Raw genomic sequence first — 19,545 nt, forward strand, 5'->3', positions numbered from 1 at the left:
GAAACAACACACACAGTAGATCTAAGTTGTGTGTTATTTTGATCCAGTTGCATTAAATATAATATTTAAAACCTAACTTTAGGCTGAGCAAAATATTTTTCTTTTTCAGCTTTTCTTTATCGAATATCAACAGCATGAGTTACATTGTTCGGGAAGTTAGTTGACTTATCAAGTTATATCTTAAGAAGTGCGCATCAAAACTCTATAAAAGTTGCTACACATCAAGTTCAGGTACATACTGTTCTAAAGAATTCAACAAGGGTGTAGCATTTCAACAAGGGTGTAACTTTAAATTCAACAAGGGTGTAACTTTTCAGTAAATGATTATTTGCTCATTTAAAAATGGCATTTTCTTTTATCATGAATTCAAGTTTTTCTTATTGATTTACAGAACTATGCCTCGAAGTTACAAAAGAAAGGAAAATAGCCGAGGTTACAAAACAAATTACACACATAAAGACTTACAAGCAAAAAAGACTTACAAGCAGCAGTAAATAAAGTGAAAAATAGGGATTGCAATCCCGCACACTTTTCAATCCCGCGGGATCCGCGCGGAATTTTTTAATTTTTGTGCGGATCCCGCGGGATCCCGCGCGGGATTAGTAGGTTTCTTATGCACATTATAAAAGGCAAAATGACAATTGTATTTTTCTTTCAAGTATTTCAGAAAAAATATACTCAACTTATGAAATTGATAAGATAAGGTAAATAAAGCCAAAAAACGCAATTCATTTGTAAATCAATATAATTCTTAACATTTAATGAACAAAAAGATAAGCCAAAGTACATAGAACATCTTTTAGCTTTACGTAGAACTATTAGCTTTATTTGTTTTTTGAAATATCAAATTGAGAAAATGATTGTAAGAAATGGGCTCTTAAGAAACAGACCCTACTTAAAGTATCATCACTTAATCTACTCCTCAAAGGACTGCATATGTAACCAGCAGCTGAAAAAGCTTGCTCGGCCTCTACGCTTATTGGTGGTATGGTCATCAAGTAACTATGCGCTATATCTAGAAACGTGCCTCTTACTCCATTACTTTCATAGGCAGACATTTCCGGCTTCAATAATTTATCAAAGTCTAAAGAATCTAAATTTGGTCTTTCCTTTACATTTTCTGTCCAGCTGTTCTTGTCTTTTTGTGCTTGATTTTCCAATTCTTTTTTCAGCGATAGAATTGTAGGAGTAAGTATTTGGGAATTGTTAATAAAATCTACAGCTTCTTTTTCTTCGAGTTCATTTTCTTCGTCGGATTTTTTAAGTAAACTAGTAGTCCATTTAAATTCTTATTACGAAGTTGTGTAAACCTCACACGAAGTGCCGCGGCTAAATCTTTGCTCAAAAGTGATGATTGCTTTCGCAATTTATTTAGCATAAATTGAAAAGTTGTTTCCACCGTGACAAGGTTCGATTCTCTTCTGCATTAAAGTTCGAGACCAAGTTTTAGTGGTGCCAGGCAAATAATTAAGTCATTGATTTGGGACCACTCTTCTTGGGTGAAACGAATTTCTGACCCAACATTAATTAAGGCTTTTTCAATACACACTTTTAGTCTATGAAATCTTTCTAACATATCGAACATACTGTCCCACCTAGTGTTACAATCAAGAATCAACTGAAGCTTTTTCCCGTGTTCTTGTAGGATATCTTTCTGTAAATATTTCCTTTTTGACAGGAGAGTTTTTAAATATTTTTACAACCTTTCTCACTTTTTTCATGAGATCTTTGTAATTGCTAACCAATTCAGCTGATGCTCGGTCCAAAATCATCCTCAGTTTTACCACATTCATCTTCTTCTTCACAATTTTCATACGTAGTAAACGATTCTTCGACTTCTTCGCTGTTTTTCTTGTATAAGATATCAATAACTTCAAGTTGTATTCCATGAGCATAACATAGCTGTTGATAGCAAGACATCATTTTACCGACTTTTACCATCACACTTGCTCTATCAGTGGTCATGGCAATAATGTCTTCTTGGAGGTCAATATCGAAGCTATTTAGCCTTTCTGAAACTAACTTGACGCAATATTCTGCATTACACGATCCATGGATTCGAATCAATCCAAGATTAAAGTGTTTCGCCTCTATATGTACATTTAAGCTCTATATGTACTCCTCTATATGTACGCCTATATATGTACTATATGTACGCCTATATATGTACTATATGTACGCCTATATATGTACTATATGTACGCCTCTATATGTACAAAATAGTCTCTGACTATTTTGTGATGCCCATTCGTCAAACGTTATTGAAAACTTTTGATTTTGCTTTTTTAGTGATGTGAGTTTTTGCATTATATCGGTTTTTACAGAATCTGAGAATTTAACTACCATCAATCTTATAGTATTAGGTGAAGTAGGGAGCCGGAAACCACTCTTTGAAAACAAGTACCGTAAATCTGAAGATGTGCAAAAACTATTAAATGTAAAGCCATCTTTTGCAACCATGCGCGATACCATTTTTTTCCATAGAAATTTCCTTTACGAAAAATGTGTCAATTGTTCTGACTTTTTTCGATGGAATTACTTCTTCGTCTTCGCAGTCGATGTATATTTTAGGCTCTAGTTCAACTGATTCATGCTGTTTTGAAGTTGAAGCTCCGTCTTGTTGTAAAACGTTTGATTTTAAATCGGTGCCACGTTTAGTTTTTAAATGGATTAATAACCCTTTAGTTGATCTTTGATTAATTTTTAAAATAGCCGAACATAACATGCACTTCGCATTTTCTTCATTATCACTTTTTATCATAATTCCATATAGTTTTAATTTGCGACATGCTTAGTACTTTTGTTTTAAAATCTTGATGTAAATAATTTTTAAAAATTTTTTAAAAACTAGTTTTTAAAAGTATATTTTTTACAATTATACACGCACGTTTTCAATTTCACGTTTTCAACATACTCATTAACAAAAATTTGAACATACTCATTAGCGAAAATTTCAACATAATCATTAATTAAACAAAAAAAAAATTGAACGAGTTCGACTAATGTTTTGCTAAATAATTGCTTATTTTTGAATGATTTTTTTATAATTATAGCTAAGAAAAATATTTTAATAGCTGAAGATAAATTTTTAAATTGATTTGTTTAACAAATACAATAAACACTTTTAATTTGATATCTTTTTTGTCTTTTTTGTTTAAAAGAATTGACCTTTTTTGTTTAAAAGCAATTGTTTCAAAATCCCGCAAATCCCGCGGATCCCGCAGTAGTTTTTGCGGGATCTTGCATGCGCTAAATTAATGCGGGATTGCAATCCCTAGTGAAAAACCACGGATGTACTATCAGGAAAGCAGCTAAAGCATATAACATTCCGCTTAAAACTCTCCATAAAAACGTAAAATTTGGAAATCAAGCTCCAAAAAAGCATGGTATAACTATCTGTTTGATCTTTAACAGTATTTTTCTCCCCTTGCAACATGTTAATCTATCCATAATTTAAGAAATAAAAAACATTATGTCGTGTTCAAAGTCACCCCGAATTTCGTTTTCAGTCACCCAGTTTTAAAAATACGAATTGCTTGTATAAAATAAGAAAATTAAGGTATTTACTTTATAATATTTATCAGGCCTAGAACCAATTCTGGAAGCTGGATAGTATAATTTTCTGTTAAAAAAAGAAAGTAGCGATTAGACTAACTGTTTTGTTACATGATGCAAAAGTGTTTAAAAAGCGTTCATAGTCACCGCGTTTGACGGTACTTAACAAAACCATTTGAGAATATTCTTCAACAGATAAACGGATTTTATTTTAACTATAAAATATATATAAATTTTACCGATTCATGTAATCCTCGGTAGTATAGTGGTAAGTATCCCCGCCTGTCACGCGGGAGACCGGGGTTCGATTCCCCGCCGGGGAGGTACATCACTTTTTTCTCCAATTTGAAACATTTTTAAATTAAAAAAAAATCTATAGGTTTGTTAAGCTTTGTTAAGTGGTTGAGTACAAAATGCATCTTACAGAACTTTTGAAATTAGAAAGAGGGTTTTATAAAAATTTTTTTTTTTTTGATTATTATCAACGAATTTGTTTATATTACTGATGTAAAACTGCATTTGTAATTTTCATTTTATCACAGATATAAAGTTTATTTTATTAAACGCGATTTGTCCACAATAGTTATAAATAAATATCTGATCAGCTTAGGATCTACTATCCTCATTATCCGGTTTTTCCCAACGCGGGGTCCAAGTTGGGAAACATCGGTCTATGAGGATATTAGGCAATTCAGAAATGGACTTTTTTCAGTGAACAATTCAACTTTTGAATATTAAAAGCTGGTTCGATGTCATAGGGAGAAAAAGAATTTTAGAAAAGCTTAGATTGGGAAAGGATTTACAAGAGGGTGATGAATCAGAAAGGCAAGCGATGCTAAATGTTTTTAAAAAGAAAATCCACTGATCTTAAAATATAACTTGACAGTGTATACGGGAAATTTTTTGAAGCCAGTTTTGGCCTTCCAAAATGGCGGCGGATTTAACAAACGGTTAAATGAAAATTTAGAATCTGATGATAATTAGGGATTGCAATCCCGCATTGCGGGATCCCGCAATCCCGCGTGATCCCACAATAAATTTAAGGCATGCGAGATCCCGCAAAAACTACTGCGGGATCCGCGGGATTGGCGGGATTTTGAAACTATTGCTTTTAAACAAAAAAGGTCAATTCTTTTAAACTAAAAAGACAAAAAAAATATCAAATTAAAAGTGTTTAATGTATTTGCGAAACAAATCCATTTAAAAATTGATCTTCAACTATTAAAATATTTTTCTTAGCTATAAATATAAAAAAATCATTCAAAAATAAATAATTATTTAGCAAAACATTGGTCGAACTCGTTCAAATTTTTTTTGTTTAATTAATGATTATGTTGAAATTTTCGCTAAGGAGTATGTTGAAATTTTTGTTAATGAGTATGCTGAAAACGTGAAATTGAAAACGTGCGTGCATAATTATAAAAAATATACTTTTAAAAACTAGTTTTTAAAAAGTCTTTAAAAATTATTTACATTAAGATTTTAATACAAAAGTACTAAGCATGTCGCAAATTAAAACTATATGGAATATTTTAAAAAAAGTGATAAAGAAAATGCGAAGTGCATGCTATGTTCGGCTTTACATTTAATAGTTTTTGCACATCTTCAGATTTACGGTTCTTGTTTTCAAAGAGTGGTTTCCGGCTTCCTACTTCACCTAATACTATAAGATCGATGGTAGTTAAATTCTCAAATTCTGTAAAAGTCAATATAATGAAAAAATTCACATCACTAAAAAAGCAAAATCAAAAGTTTTCAATAACGTTTGACGAATGGACATCACAAAATAGTCAGAGATACTTAAACTTAAATTTACATATGGAGGCGAAACACTTTAATCTTGGATTGATTCGAATCCATGGATCGTGTAATGCAGAATATTGCGTCAAGTTAGTTGCTATCAACAACTACGTTATGCTCATGGAATACAACTTGCAGTTATTGATATCTTATACAAGAAAAACAGCGGAGAAGTCGAAGAATCGTTTACTACATATGAAAATTGTAAAGAAGAAGATGAATATGGTAAAACTGAGGATGATGAAGTTATAAATAAAGAATATGGTTTGACAATGATTTTGACCGACCATCTGCTGATTGGTATTTGGTATTGTATTGAAAAAGCCTTAATTGATATTGGGTCAGAAATTCGTTTCACCCAAGAAGAGTGGTCCCAAATCAATGACTTAATTATTTGCCTAGCACTACTAAAACTTGGTCTCAAACTTTTATGCAGGAGAGAATCGAACCTTGTCACGGCGGAAACAACTTTTCAATTTATGCTAGATAAATTGCAAAAGCAATCATCACTTTTGAGCATAGATTTAGCCGCGGCACTTCGTGTGAGGTTTACACAACGTCGTAATAAGAATTTAAATGGACTACTAGTTTACTTAAAAAATCCGACGAAGAAAATGAACTCAAAGAAAAAGAAGCTGTAGATTTTATTAACAGTTCCCAAATACTTACTCCTACAATTCTATCGCTGAAAAAAGAATTGGAAAATCAAACACAGAAAGACAAGAAAAGCTGGACAGAAAATGTAAAGGAGAGACCAAATTTAGATTCTTTAGACTAATAAATTATTGAAGCCGGAAATGTCTGCCTATAAAAGTAATGGAGTAAGAGGCAAGCTTCAAGATATAGCGCATAGTTACTTGATGACCATACCACCAACAAGCGTAGAGGCCGAGCGAGCTTTTTTAGCAGCTGGTTACATATGCAGTCCTTTGAGGAATAGATTAAGTGATAATACCTTAAGTAGGGTCTGTTTCTTAAGAGCGCATTTCTTACAATGATTTTCTCATTTTGATATTTAAAAAAAAAAATAAAGCTAATAGACGTTCTATGTAAAGCTAAAAGATGTTCTATGCACTTTGGCTTGTCTTTTTGTTCATTAAATGATAAGAATTATATTGATTTACAAATGAATTGTGTTTTTTGGCTTTATTTACCTTATTTTATCAATTTCATAAGTTGAGTATATTTTTTCTGAAATACTTGAAAGAAAAATACAATTGTCATTTTGCCTTTTATAATGTGCATAAGAAACCTACTAATCCCGCGCGGGATCCCGCGGGATCCGCACAAAAATTAAAAAATTCCGCGCAGATCCCGCGGGATTGAAAAGTGTGCGGGATTGCAATCCCTAATGATAATCAAGTTTTGTGTCATTTGCTCAAATATTGATAAATAAAGGGTGTTTTTTTTAGAGGTATAGAACTTTAAATTGAAATAAAACAACGATGGATTATTCGATTGACAAGAATTTTTTTGTATTAGAAAGATAATCTTGTGGCATTACATTTTAAATATAATTTCTGGAATATGACCGCCACGGCTGGCTCGGATGTAGTCCAATCTGGACGTCCAATTTTCGATGACTTTTTCCAACATTTGTGGCCGTATATCGGCAATAGCACGGCGAATATTGTCTTCCAAATGGTCAAGCGTTTGTTATCCGCATAGACCAATGACTTTACATAGCCCCACAGAAAGTAGTCTAGCGGTGTTAAATCACAAGATCTTGGAGGCCAATTCACAGGTCCAAAACGTGAAATTAGGCGGTCACCAAACGTGTCTTTCAATAAATCGATTGTGGCACGAGCTGTGTGACATGTTGCGCCGTCTTGTTGAAACCACAGCTCCTGGACATCATGGTTGTTCAATTCAGGAATGAAAAAGTTTGTAATCATGGCTCTATACCTATCACCATTGACTGTAACGTTCTGGCCATCATTATTTTTGAAGAAGTACGGACCAATGATTCCACCAGCCCATAAAGCGCACCAAACAGTCATTTTTTCTGGATGTAACGGTGTTTTGACATACACTTGAGGATTATCTTCACTCCAAATGCGGCAGTTTTGTTTGTTGACGTAACCATTCAACCAGAAGTGCGCTTCATCGCTAAAGAAAATTCGCTTATGAAAATCGGGAACAACGGCAATCTCGTTTTGGGCCCATTCGACGAATCTACGCCTTGCTTGATGATCGTTTGGCTTCAATTCTTGCACGAGTTGGATTTTGTAAGCACGCATACCAAGATCCTTCCGCAAAATCTTCCATACAGTGGATGGACACAGATCCAACTCCTGTGCTCGATGGCGGATAGACTCATTCGGGTCTTCCGCAATGCTACGCTCTACAGTAGCAATAGCTTCTTCTGTACGCACCGTACAGCGTCTCTGGGGATGCGAGTTATCAATAAGAGTAAACGTGGTGCGAAAACGTTCCATGGTTAATCGAATTAACTGCTCTGATGGATGATTTTGTCGAGGATAAAATGGACGTAGAGCGCGATACGTATTCCGCACAGAACCATTATTTTCGAAATAAAATTGAACTATTTGCAAGCGTTGTTCAGGCGTGAGTCTATTCATGATGAATTGCCAAACCAAACTGAGAATAAATCACTTGTCACCTGTTAAATCGGTCGCCATCTTGAACAGTAATGCCAACTTAAAGTTCTATACCTCTAAAAAAAACACCCTTTATATTAGTGGTAGCCATAAGTAATCAATTATTTATAGTGTGGAATAGTTGTTTCAGTCTAGCTCAGAGCGTGAATGCATACAGACGTGTTTTATTGCACAATTTAATTGTAACCTTGAATTTAGTGACTAAAGTGAATTTAAACATTTTTATTACTTTGAGGTAAAATGGCGGACGATCAACCAACTGAAGAACATTTATGTAAATACACGCTGTTTTATTTTTTATCAGCTGTTAGTGAAACAGTCACAACAAAAAAAACTTGTGGTGTGTATGGAGACGTATTGAAGGTCAATAAGTGCCAGCGTTGGTTTAGAAAATTTTCCATTGGTGATTTTGACTTGTCTGATGGTGAGCGAAGTGGGCGCCTAGTAAGTTTTGATAATGACGATTTAAAAACATTGGAGGAAACGAATCCCAAACTGAATATCCATGAAATAGCTATTACCCTTTAAACTACTCGGTCAACATTTCAAAGACATCTTCAAAAAACCGGGAAGGTATACAGGAAGGGTATATGGGTCCCACATCTATTGTCTGAGATGAATAAAGATCAACGGGGTACAATTTACACATCTCTTTTGTGCAGACAAAGAAGCCGAAATATAAATATTTTTTTTTATTTAACAAAACATATTCTTAACAATAACTTGATTTATATAAACTTTCGTTTTTTAGAATAAATATAATAAAATGAAGTGCAAATTCTCAGTAAAACTTAGGACAAATTTTAGTTTCAGTTTGTTTAACAGTAGTGAAGAAAAAGTATTTGTTTGCTTGTGCAGAAGTCTCAAATTTCAAATAATTAACATTTGTTATGTAATTTATGTACCTTTTAGTTCTTAACTACCCAATGCTGTGTGCTAGAAGTTAAATAACACAGCTGCATGGTAGGCAGCTGAGTTTCTTTTTAAGATGAAATAATTGTTATGAATTAGATTTTCAGTTACTACAAAGTTATAAATGCTGCATGAACTGTGTTGTAACGAACGGTTAAATGAATATTTGATAATAATATCGCTTCAAAAAGCATATGTAAGAACATGTTTTGTTGAATAAAAAAAATATTTATATTTGAAATTTATGTAAATATTCCGTTATTTTTATGAAAAAATCTTATGTTAAAAAAATTTTAAATGAAAAAACTTATGTAAACATCTCCTAAGAACAAAACACAGAATTAAAGTAAAAAAGGTTTTTATAACAATGCCAGAACTATAAACATACAGTTTAAATTTAACAATATTTTTATATTTGAAATATCTTCTTTGATTAGAACAAAATATAAAGTTTCTAAAAATTGTAAGTAGGCATTGCCGCTTACCATGCAAATATATTATTAACTTTCTAGCACACTGCATTCGGTAACTAAGAACTAAAAGGTACATAGATTATGCATAAATATTAATCGTAAATTGCACTAAAAAATTATATCGAATATTTTAAACTTTAATATTAAAATAAATAATTTCTTTAATTATATAATTTTTTTAAGAATCATTCTTTAAAGTTTTTATAATTTTTCTTTCAAAACTCTATTTAACTATTTTCTTTCATATTTCTGTAAAGCCTTCTAAAATGTACATCGGCCACCGCTAAGAGCTCTGATCGCCGCCATCTTGGATGGCCTAATCCCGGCTTCAATTTTTTTAAAAAAAAAAAACAAAAAGCAATAGAATATGCTACGCAGTTGTATTTTGAGATCAGTAAGAAAATCATTGACAACGGAAAAATTGTAAAAATGTTCCATCATGAAACGTTTCATCATAGACGTATAAAAGATGGACGTGCAACGTAATTATGTTTTTTTTATGAACTATGCTCGTTGCTCATAGTTATAGATCTATTGTTTTAATCAATAGAAGTTAAATTTTATTAAAGTCTGTCGGATTCGTCGAAAATATTTGGTGTCGCCTAACCAGTCACATCAACCCCCTTTTAGTTATTAAAGATAACAGCAATTTGCTATTTTGGTGCATCAGTCTTATTTAGCCGTGTCGCTTGTTATAATGAGATTAATTTGGTAATGGGTAATTCCACATCAAATCACCTAGTCCATTGAACCATGTGTCTTCCTTTTGTGTTATATTTTGACACATTATTCCTTATTATAAAAAAATATTACATGCAAAATTTTAGCTAAAAATGTTGAGCGGTTGACAAGATACTGCAATTTTAATACTGACCTGGTTTCCCAAAATGACCCGGTTTTCATAACATTCTGAAAAAACATTTTTCTTAAAAAAATAAGAAATAAAAATGGCAAAAATATGAAAATAAACATATATAATGTTTTTTTGATGCTGAATTCAATAAAAGTACTTAAAATGCTCAAATACAAAAGGAACATGCTTAAAAGTTAATAAAACAACTGGTTTCTATAAACCAACTTTGGGGCCCAATATCTCAAAACACCCCTGTCAAATTTTTTTTTTTTTTGCTGTTAACATTTTCAACTGCTTATAATCTTACTAGGCACAAAAAATCTAACTGGAAAAACAACTGAAACTTATGGAACTTTAATTTCAATGATTTATTACTTTTTGAAGAAATTATTTTAAAAAACATGCAAATAGAATTCTGTAAAATATTATATTTAGTTTATAGACAACTTAAAAAAAAAAAAAAAAAGAATTTTGTTATATTTAAGGAAGTCTTAATTATATGATAACTTAGTTATTTGATCTTAACAACTGAAAAAAACATCCTGTTTTGTTTTTATATAAAAACTGAATAAGTGTGATATTGATGTGCATTTGTTTTTAAAATTTTGACAACTATATTTTGTAAAAGTTTATAATTACTAATTTATAAAAAGTTCAGTTATAAAACAATATTTATTGGTAAATTTTATTTAAATTTTAACAAATTAACAATTTCATATATATATATATTTCATATATATATATGCAGATTGTATATATATATATAAATATATCTATAAAGAAAATAACCAATATCTATCAGTGTAAAAAAATATACAATAGAGGGATTCTGAAAAGGTTTGAATTATTTCTTTATCAAAAAATTTTCCAATCTGTCTAAATTACATATATTCACTGATGGTTGCGCAGGACAGTACAAAAATTGTAAAAGCTTTTGCAATCTATGTGAATTTGACCTTAGAAAGTGAATTTGACCTTAAAGTTGAATGGAACTTTTTTGCCACGTCCCATGAAAAGTCACCATGCAATGGGATTGGCGGTACTGTAAAAAGGTTAACAGCACAAAAAAGTTTAAAACGACTATAAGAAACCAAATTCTCACATCAGAAGCTATGTATGAATTTTGTATTGAGAAAATCAAGGTTGTTAACTTCATTTACATAAAGGGATTGGACTTACAATTGCAACATGAAGAGCAAAAAGAAAGATACACTGGTGTAACAACTCTACCTGGTACTGGTAGCTTTCATCAATTTATGATCTTGGAGATAACAGGGTTGGGGCAAAGAGGTGTAGTACGGACATTAATTATTCAATAATCCACAATCTTAAAAAGAAACAAGATATATTTCAACTTGATACTGTTGCTTTAGGTTGTTATGTAGCTGTAGTCTGTGTAGTAATGGATCAGCATTGTAACTAAATCCAACCTAGAAGAAGTTGATGCTAAAGTTAAATTTCTTCACCCAAATGGTCCATCAATCTGTTTTAACTGGCCTGAAAGAGACGACTACTGTTTTATTCCCAACACCAACATATTGAAAAAACTATCTGTTCCACAAGCTTGCTCTAGTTCCGGTAGAAACTATGTGTTTGAAAATGCTGAAATAGAGGAAGTACAAGTAAAATGGGAACAATATTGTAAACTATTACAAACACAGTCAAAATAACTTACATCTTCGATACCTTTAAAAATCTTGTATATTTAAGTGACTGTTTAAATTACGATTAACTTATTTTTATTTTATTTACAAATATTTTTTGGGAATTTCTTGAAACAATAGATCATTGAAATTAAAGTTCCATAAGTTTCAGTTGTTTTTCCAGTTAGATTTTTTGTGCCTAGTAAGATTATAAGCAGTTGAAAATGTTAACAGCAAAAAAAAAAAAAATTTGACAGGGGTGTTTTGAGATATTGGGCCCCAAAGTTGGTTTATAGAAACCAGTTGTTTTATTAACTTTTAAGCATGTTCCTTTTATATTTGAGCATTTTAAGTACTTTTATTGAATTCAGCATCAAAAAAACATTATATATGTTTATTTTCATATTTTTGCCATTTTTATTTCTTATTTTTTTAAGAAAAATGTTTTTTCAGAATGTTATGAAAACCGGGTCATTTTGGGAAACCAGGTCAGTATTAAAATTGCAGTATCTTGTCAACCGCTCAACATTTTTAGCTAAAATTTTGCATGTAATATTTTTTTATAATAAGGAATAATGTGTCAAAATATAACACAAAAGGAAGACACATGGTTCAAAATTTACTAAATTTTGGGTGATTTGATGCGGAATTACCCTAATGGCTGTTATAATGAGATAAGTTTTTAAATAAATATTGCTTTTGAGAATTTATTTCATAAAATTAGTTTTTTTTTAAAAGAAAATCCCTTCGAAAAGAAAAACATGATACATGAAAACAGCTCTAAAGATTTATCAAATAACTAAGAAAAAAGGAAATGTTCTCGAAAATTTTTTTATCCAACCAAAAGAGACGTCTTCCGAGCCGGATTTGAACCAGCGACCTAGAGATAACTATACATCAAATTCTACAGTCTCCCGCTCTGCCAACTGAGCTATCGAAGGGTACTTATTTAGAAAAATTTTTAATAATTATTCATTTTTTTTGTTTGACTTAATAAAGAAAACGACACTTAACAACAAATTGGTTTTTAAAACTCTTTTTCCTGTTTCAGTTTTTTCTACGGGTGGAATCATAACTTCAATAAAGCAAGGTTATTTAATGAGCAGAAAAAAAACAAATATGTCTGATATGGGGAAAAGTTTTTTCTTCAGGAAATGTTAATAATATTGCAGTTGGCGCATCAAAAGTAAGCATTTTATATAATTTTCAAAAACTGAATTAATATTCATCTGGCTTTGAGGCCAGATAGCAGAGTGCGTTGAACCATGTGGATGCATATTCATCGCTGCCATTCAAAGCCACCCGAACTAAAACTACGCTCACCAAGAATGTGTATTTCCGTTTTCAAGCGCAAAAAAATGTTGAAATCTTTTTTTGGTGCTTTTCTTGTGCAGATGTAAAAATGATCGAGGAGCAATACGCTTACTATCAACGGGCATTAGAAAACTCTCCTTAAGTTATGAATTATTATTTAATAATTAATTTTGCCAAAGCGTCAAAGAATGGTCTAAACATATCGCGAGGTTAATGTTATTTTGTTCTATCTCCAATTTTAAAAGTTGGGAGAAAATGAGTTATTAATTTTAGTTAGTAATAATAACTTTTAAAATACGCATTATTTTTTAATTTTTTTTCTAAATAATTTGCTTAAACATAAATTATTTTAAGCATAAGTTATTATTTCTTTAACAATAGCTAAAACTTTTTTTTATTTCTTTAACAATAGCTAAAACTTTAAACAATTTTTACTTTTAGAAAAAATCAAAAACTTTCTCCCAACATTTAAACTTGGAGATAGAACAAAATAATTCTAACCTCGCGATATATGGAGGACAGTAAAGTTCAGTGATGAGATGAATATCGAAGTTGATAACCGAAAAAACCGAATTATAATTCGCAGGCAGCCTTCAGAAAAGTATAATCTCGATTGTATCGTTCAAAGAACAAAACAAGGTAGCGGGTCGGTTGGAATATGGTGCTGCATGACATACCATGGTCTCGGTATGTTTAAATTATTTGATGGTCGACTCAACTCTATTTATTACGTCGATATTTTAAACAACAACTTGTTACCGTCAATTGATGCACTTGAGCAAATTTTTCAGCAAGACAATGCACCATGTCACAGGGCTAAAATTGTCTCTGAATGGTTCGAAAGCAAAAATATTGAGCGTCTAACTTGGCCACCAAATAGCCCAGATCTAAATTGCATTGAAAATCTTTGGAGTTGGCTTAATTAAGAGATTGTCAAGAAAGCACCAAGGAGCCTTGAGGAGTTGCGCAATATTTTACCAGCAATACTTGGAAATGTTCCCAAATATATATTTTAGAAAATTTAATAGACTCAATGCCAAATCGTATAAAGGATTGCTAAAAAATTCATGGTAGAATTACGCGGTATTAGGTAAAAGTTACCGTTTTTTTGTTCTGTGGTTCTTAACTTTTTCACAATTTTTTTTTTTAATAAAAACTACCTATAAAACTTTAAATACATTTTTTTTTATTTGTTTAAAAGTTTTTATAATTATTAATATTTTTTATTTTGTTTGTCTGTTTTCTAAAATTTATTATTATTATTTTTTACCAGAAAAATATTTTCGGTTGAATAAAAATTTAAAAATAAAAATAAATTATGATTTTTTTTTGGGTGGTTCTTAAATTTTTCACAATACTGTATATACTAGATGTCGAACTTGCGGGATTTAATTGGACGAAAAGTGAAGCCGCTTTTTTTGTTTACAAATTTAATCTACCATTTGTAATAAGAATAAGAGCTAGAGTAAAATGGGGTCAAATGAAATAGTTAAGAACTTTAATGAATTTTTTTTTAAGAGAAAAAAGTTTTTAATTTTTTTTTTTTTAAAGTTGTAGAGGAATTTGAGCTGTATTTAAATATATACAAATCAAGTAAAAAAAGTTTTTAGTTTTTTAAGAAACTTTATTTAATTGAAAAAAAATTTTATTTCATTCTACCCCACATTCGGGGAGAATGAAATACGCAAATCAATATGTAATTAAAACAACACTTAATTAAAAAAAACAAAAAGCAACCAATAATAACAATTTAAAAAACAACCAATAATAGCAATTAAAAACAACCAAATAAAAAAAACTTTATTTTTGTGATGATATTAAGTCATAAAGAGGTACTAGAGGTTAAACTGAATTGTCACTTGTGCGGCACTTTTTGGTGCAATAAAACTCAGCGCCTTTTACATATCGCTTTGGTATGCATGTTTGACAAAGCCAAGCCTTGCATTTTGAATTTTCACATTGATACCATTCCATGTATTGACTTGTTGAAGCTTCGCCTAAAACTTTACGGCACTTTTTACATTTCACTTGGTTTGCAGCTGTTATTGTTGTTGGAGTTGCTGTTGTTGCTTGATTTATTTGCAGCTCGTCATTAAAGCTTAGCTTACGTTGTTTTTTAGCTTGCTTTGCTGCTTTTTTGCTCTCAGCATCTTTCAATCTTTCGAGTATTTCAGGTTTACTAAGACACTCCCCATCGAACCTTGGTACATCTACATTTTTTCGTTTTTTTGTATCAACGTGTTGGATACGAAACATTTGTTGCAAAGCTGCTGCAAGCGATTGGGCCGATTGCAATTGTTTTTCAACCTCTTTTTGAATTTCCTTTTGAATAGCCGGAGTTACTAGACTATTGAAGGTTGTTTGCAGGCGAGTTGGCTTTGGAGGTGACTTTGAAGCTGATGCTATGCAACAAATGCTGATGCTAGATGTTGTTGATATAGATTCAGATAGCAGTGGCTGAGATGGTGTAGTTTCTGGTGCTAGTAGTGGTTGTGGTACTTTCATAGATTCTGGTGGTTGAGATGATGAAGGCTCAGGTTGAGATGACGGTGTTTCAAACGTATTAGCAATTTGCAATTTTGACTGATCGATTTTACTGATGTCGAGTGGAAACAAGCCAGTATTCTGAAATCCACTAACTATTTGGGTGCGCGTAAAAACCTCACCAGAGCTAAAAAGTTTTGCTTGCAGTTGGCTAAAACATTCTTTTGATAAGTTACTGAACTTTGTCTCTGCATAAAATTGTTGAAGTAATTTGCGCCAAACTCTTTTGACATGACAATAAACACCGACATCTAGTGGCTGCAGAATGTGTGACGAATGAGCTGGTAAGCAAATTAACAAGATATTGTTTTTGATACAAGTAAGTACGACCCGATAGGTGACATGTGTCACATGTCCATCTACGACTAAAATATGAATGCCTATAATTGGATAACTATAATTAGATTTATTTAATTAAGTAATTAATTGATTAAAGTAAAGATTAAACTAATTACCTGGAATTTTTTTAATGGCAGGAACATACACGCCAGTGAGCCAATTCATAAATTGCTTATCTTCCATCCATCCGGATGGAGATATGGCGTAAACGGCATCGTCTGGACCACTTAAGCACCAATTTCTGTACAGGCGTTTTTTTGATTTAAAAATAATATATGGAGCAAGACGATTACCAGCAGCATTGATGCAATTTCCAACTGTGTAATGGATTTTTTCATTGTTGCCAACCAATTTCAATGGACGTTTTGCACCACGCCGGCAAACTATATGTTGCTTACCTTGATCACCAGAAAATCCAATTTCATCAAAATTCCACAAATGACATGAAGTACTTTCATTGATTCCTGCTTCGTTGAATTCTTTTTGCAGTGTGTTGAAATACTTTGCAACTATTTCTTGTGTGCAAGAAGCGGCTCTGAAGGATGAAATATTGCCTATGGCCCTGATGCTTAACTTATGACTCCACCGGTTTATGAAAAGCTTATACCAATCTCTCCCTGGTGTACCATTAGGAAACAAATGAGATTGACCTTGGTGTTGCAAATAGTCGGTAACAAGTGTGATGACGTCATTGTAAGTTCTACCAAAGCCCCAATCGGATAATTTGATTAGGACATCTACCAAAGTTGATTCAAGTTGTTGCGACAATCTCGTGTTTGAACCACTCCCAATTGTTTCACCTATGCCGTGGACACGCCTGTGAAGAGTTGCTACTGGTATGTTGAATGATTTAGCAGTTTTGTTAAGTGAAAATTCACCGCTTTGTACTTTAGCCACTGCAAGCGCAACTTGCTCTTCGGTGTATGGTTTTCCTTTTTTCTTTGAGAGCAACTTGTTTCGAGGCATATTTTATATTAGAATAGATTTAACACGAATTGATTTAAAATTTATACAAAAAAATTCATAGACATTAATTGGTCACTTGAGATTTAATTAATAAAAGCCGCATTTAACAAGTGAGCAATTTGCGTATTTCATTCAACCCCACATGTCTCCGTTTTCGTTTTTTTCTCATAACTTTTTTCCCTGAATAGCAAACTTAATTTTGAAAAAAGATTCTTGACCAGCGTAAAAAGTTCTACCAGTAAACATATTAAGTTCACTAGTATCAAATTTAATTTCCGAGAGTTTTATGTCCATTTTTCAAAAAAAGAAAAAAAATATCATCATGCATTCGAAAACTTAGCAAATTATCAAAAAAACTTTTTTTTTTAAATTAAAATTTGATATCATCTTATTCAGAAAAAAATCCTCTGCAACATGATCAAAAAATATTTGCAAAAAGTTTATTCAATAATTAATTAAGAACAAAAGAATAAGCATAGTCATAACTATTTCATTCTGCCCTCTATTTCATTCTACCCTGTTTTACTATATATCCGACATGCGAAATAAAAGTAAAAATGAATGTTGAGAGCCTCTAAATTTCTCAAAAAATTAAAGATAATTCGAAAACTCGTTTTAATAGTGACTTAAATAAGTAAAAAATAATTGCTGCAAAGAACCGAATGCTTTTATGTAGTAAACTTCTCACGTTTTAATGCGATTGTCCACTTTTTGCAAAATTCTTTGTTAAGAACTGGAAATCAATGAAAAAATGTCACTTCCTTTCATGTATCTATTAGAACAACTTTACTCAGCTCATGAATTCACTATTTTAGTGTTAACATTTAAAATCTTATATTGGAAGATAAGCTTTTAGCCCGAATTAGATATTGCTTCCACGTTTCACTTTTCGGATTGAAGTTAGACGTCTAGTATATATAATATACCATTGTTTTTTTGTTCTTTGTAATTCTAAACGCTTGTAAAAACCAGGTAAATACTTTCAGCGGTTTGAATTTATGGTTTTAAAACTATCGTTAAAAAGTTTCAAAATGGAGTTAAAAGCAGCGTCGTTTTTAACGACGGGGGGGGGGGTGCGAAACCAGACAAGCGCCCAACATTTTTAGTTGAAGACTAGAAAGATTTTCAATGTTTAAAAAAAGTTTTTTAAAACATTATTTTTGCCTGAAAAAGTTTCATTATCAGGCATAACACCCTGCCTTTCCCTCTCGGAAAGGATTGCAATGAAAAAAAATAATAAAAACATTAAATTTTACTACAAATCATTTAGCATTTTTTAAAGGTGTTCCTCAGCATCTTCAGAATTTTTATCACCTTCGGTATCCTCAGTGTTTTCATATATAATAATAATAATAATAATAATAATAATAATAATAATAATAATAATAATAATAATAATAATAATAATAATAATAATAATAATTATAATAATAATAATAATAATAATAATAATAATAATAATAATAATAATAATAATAATAATAATAATAATAATAATAATAATAATAATAATAATAATAATAATAATAATAATAATAATAATAATAATAATAATAATAATAATAATAATAATAATAATAATAATAATAATAATAATAAAGAAGGGGGGAATTATTAAAAAAATCGTGGAGAAAGGGGTAAGTATGTTAAACAACATAATTTTTTAAAACAAAATCTCCGGAAATGTTCTTTATTGAAAAAAAATTAAAGTATCAAAATATTTTTTATTTAAAAATTGCAAAGATTTTCAAAGTTTAAATAAAGTTTTATATAACATAATTTTCGGGAAAAACAACCTCCCCTCCAACCCGTCGAAAGCCTTTGCAATAAAAAACAAGTAATAAAAGCATCAAAATTTAATGAAAAATCTTTTTATGCTTTTCACAGGTGTTTTTCAGCATATTCTTGATCTGAACGCTAATAAAGCTCTATTCGATAAGCTGCTTTAGTAAACTTTGGTTTTCGATGAATTGTTTGTCAAGTAGGAGATTGCCATCTGTACTTTTACGAAAAAATTTTTCTTTGTTTTCCTTAGTTTGCTTTGTTTTCTAATTCTTTTTCAAATCCAATCAAACACTTTGAAAAATGTTTTTCTATATTGAAAAACTAAAACAATGTTATTAGGGAGATAACGAAACTTAATTTCTATAAAAAAAAGAAGCAAATTTTGAAAATCTAAATTTTTTAAAGTTTTGTTCTCTTTCTATCAATGAGTAAGGTTTTTGATCAGAGTACAAACGTACAGTTAGAAATACTGAAATAGTTATCTTTTTCTGATCAAATGAAAAATTAAAACAATCATAGCTCTGTTTCCTAGGTGACAATTTTCCTTGACCAACAAAGTTTAATGATCCATGAAATTGACGGCTTTTGTAATTCTTCAATTCTGTAAATTCTGCACTTCTATGAATTCTGAAATACTGTGTTTTTGTAAATCCCATTTACTGCTGCGGTTAAAGTTGTATATGACTTTGAACTATATTTTAAATTACAAATTGTTTTTATTGTGGTAGTTGTCGCTGCTT

General features: G+C 31.0%; 4 protein-coding genes, 1 long non-coding RNA gene and 2 other non-coding genes across 12 annotated transcripts in view; 5 read left to right on the top strand and 2 right to left on the bottom strand.

The window, feature by feature from the left end:
* Nucleotides 1-19,545, top strand: part of LOC145199530 (uncharacterized) — a 300,653-nt gene that overhangs the window by 120,254 nt on the left and 160,854 nt on the right. The window lies entirely within an intron of this gene.
* LOC149877590 (uncharacterized) overlaps nt 1-19,545 on the top strand; it is a 375,375-nt gene that overhangs the window by 82,138 nt on the left and 273,692 nt on the right. The window lies entirely within an intron of this gene.
* Nucleotides 1-19,545, top strand: part of LOC149877591 (uncharacterized) — a 127,978-nt gene that overhangs the window by 82,131 nt on the left and 26,302 nt on the right. The window lies entirely within an intron of this gene.
* Nucleotides 3,807-3,878, top strand: Trnad-guc (transfer RNA aspartic acid (anticodon GUC)). Its single transcript has one exon. It is a non-coding gene; the product is annotated as a tRNA-Asp (tRNA).
* LOC149877597 (uncharacterized) lies at nt 12,599-14,441 on the top strand. Its single transcript, XR_016448024.1, has 3 exons — nt 12,599-12,798; nt 12,909-13,380; nt 13,613-14,441. It is a non-coding gene; the product is annotated as an uncharacterized LOC149877597 (long non-coding RNA).
* On the bottom strand, nt 12,710-12,798 carry Trnay-gua (transfer RNA tyrosine (anticodon GUA)). The gene is given in 2 exon segments: nt 12,710-12,745; nt 12,762-12,798. It is a non-coding gene; the product is annotated as a tRNA-Tyr (tRNA).
* Nucleotides 15,014-17,548, bottom strand: LOC149877599 (uncharacterized). Its single transcript, XM_090074242.1, has 2 exons — nt 16,171-17,548; nt 15,014-16,095 (listed from the first exon to the last, which is right to left on the bottom strand). Exons 1-2 carry the CDS (start codon nt 17,018-17,020, stop codon nt 15,014-15,016), a joined length of 1,932 nt encoding a protein of 643 aa, XP_089930368.1. The 5' UTR covers nt 17,021-17,548.

Source organism: Hydra viridissima, unplaced genomic scaffold (assembly GCF_058129835.1).
Source record: "Hydra viridissima isolate aposymbiotic clone 2 unplaced genomic scaffold, HvirCarnegie_v1 scaffold_16, whole genome shotgun sequence".
NCBI classification, from domain to species: domain Eukaryota; kingdom Metazoa; phylum Cnidaria; class Hydrozoa; order Anthoathecata; family Hydridae; genus Hydra; species Hydra viridissima.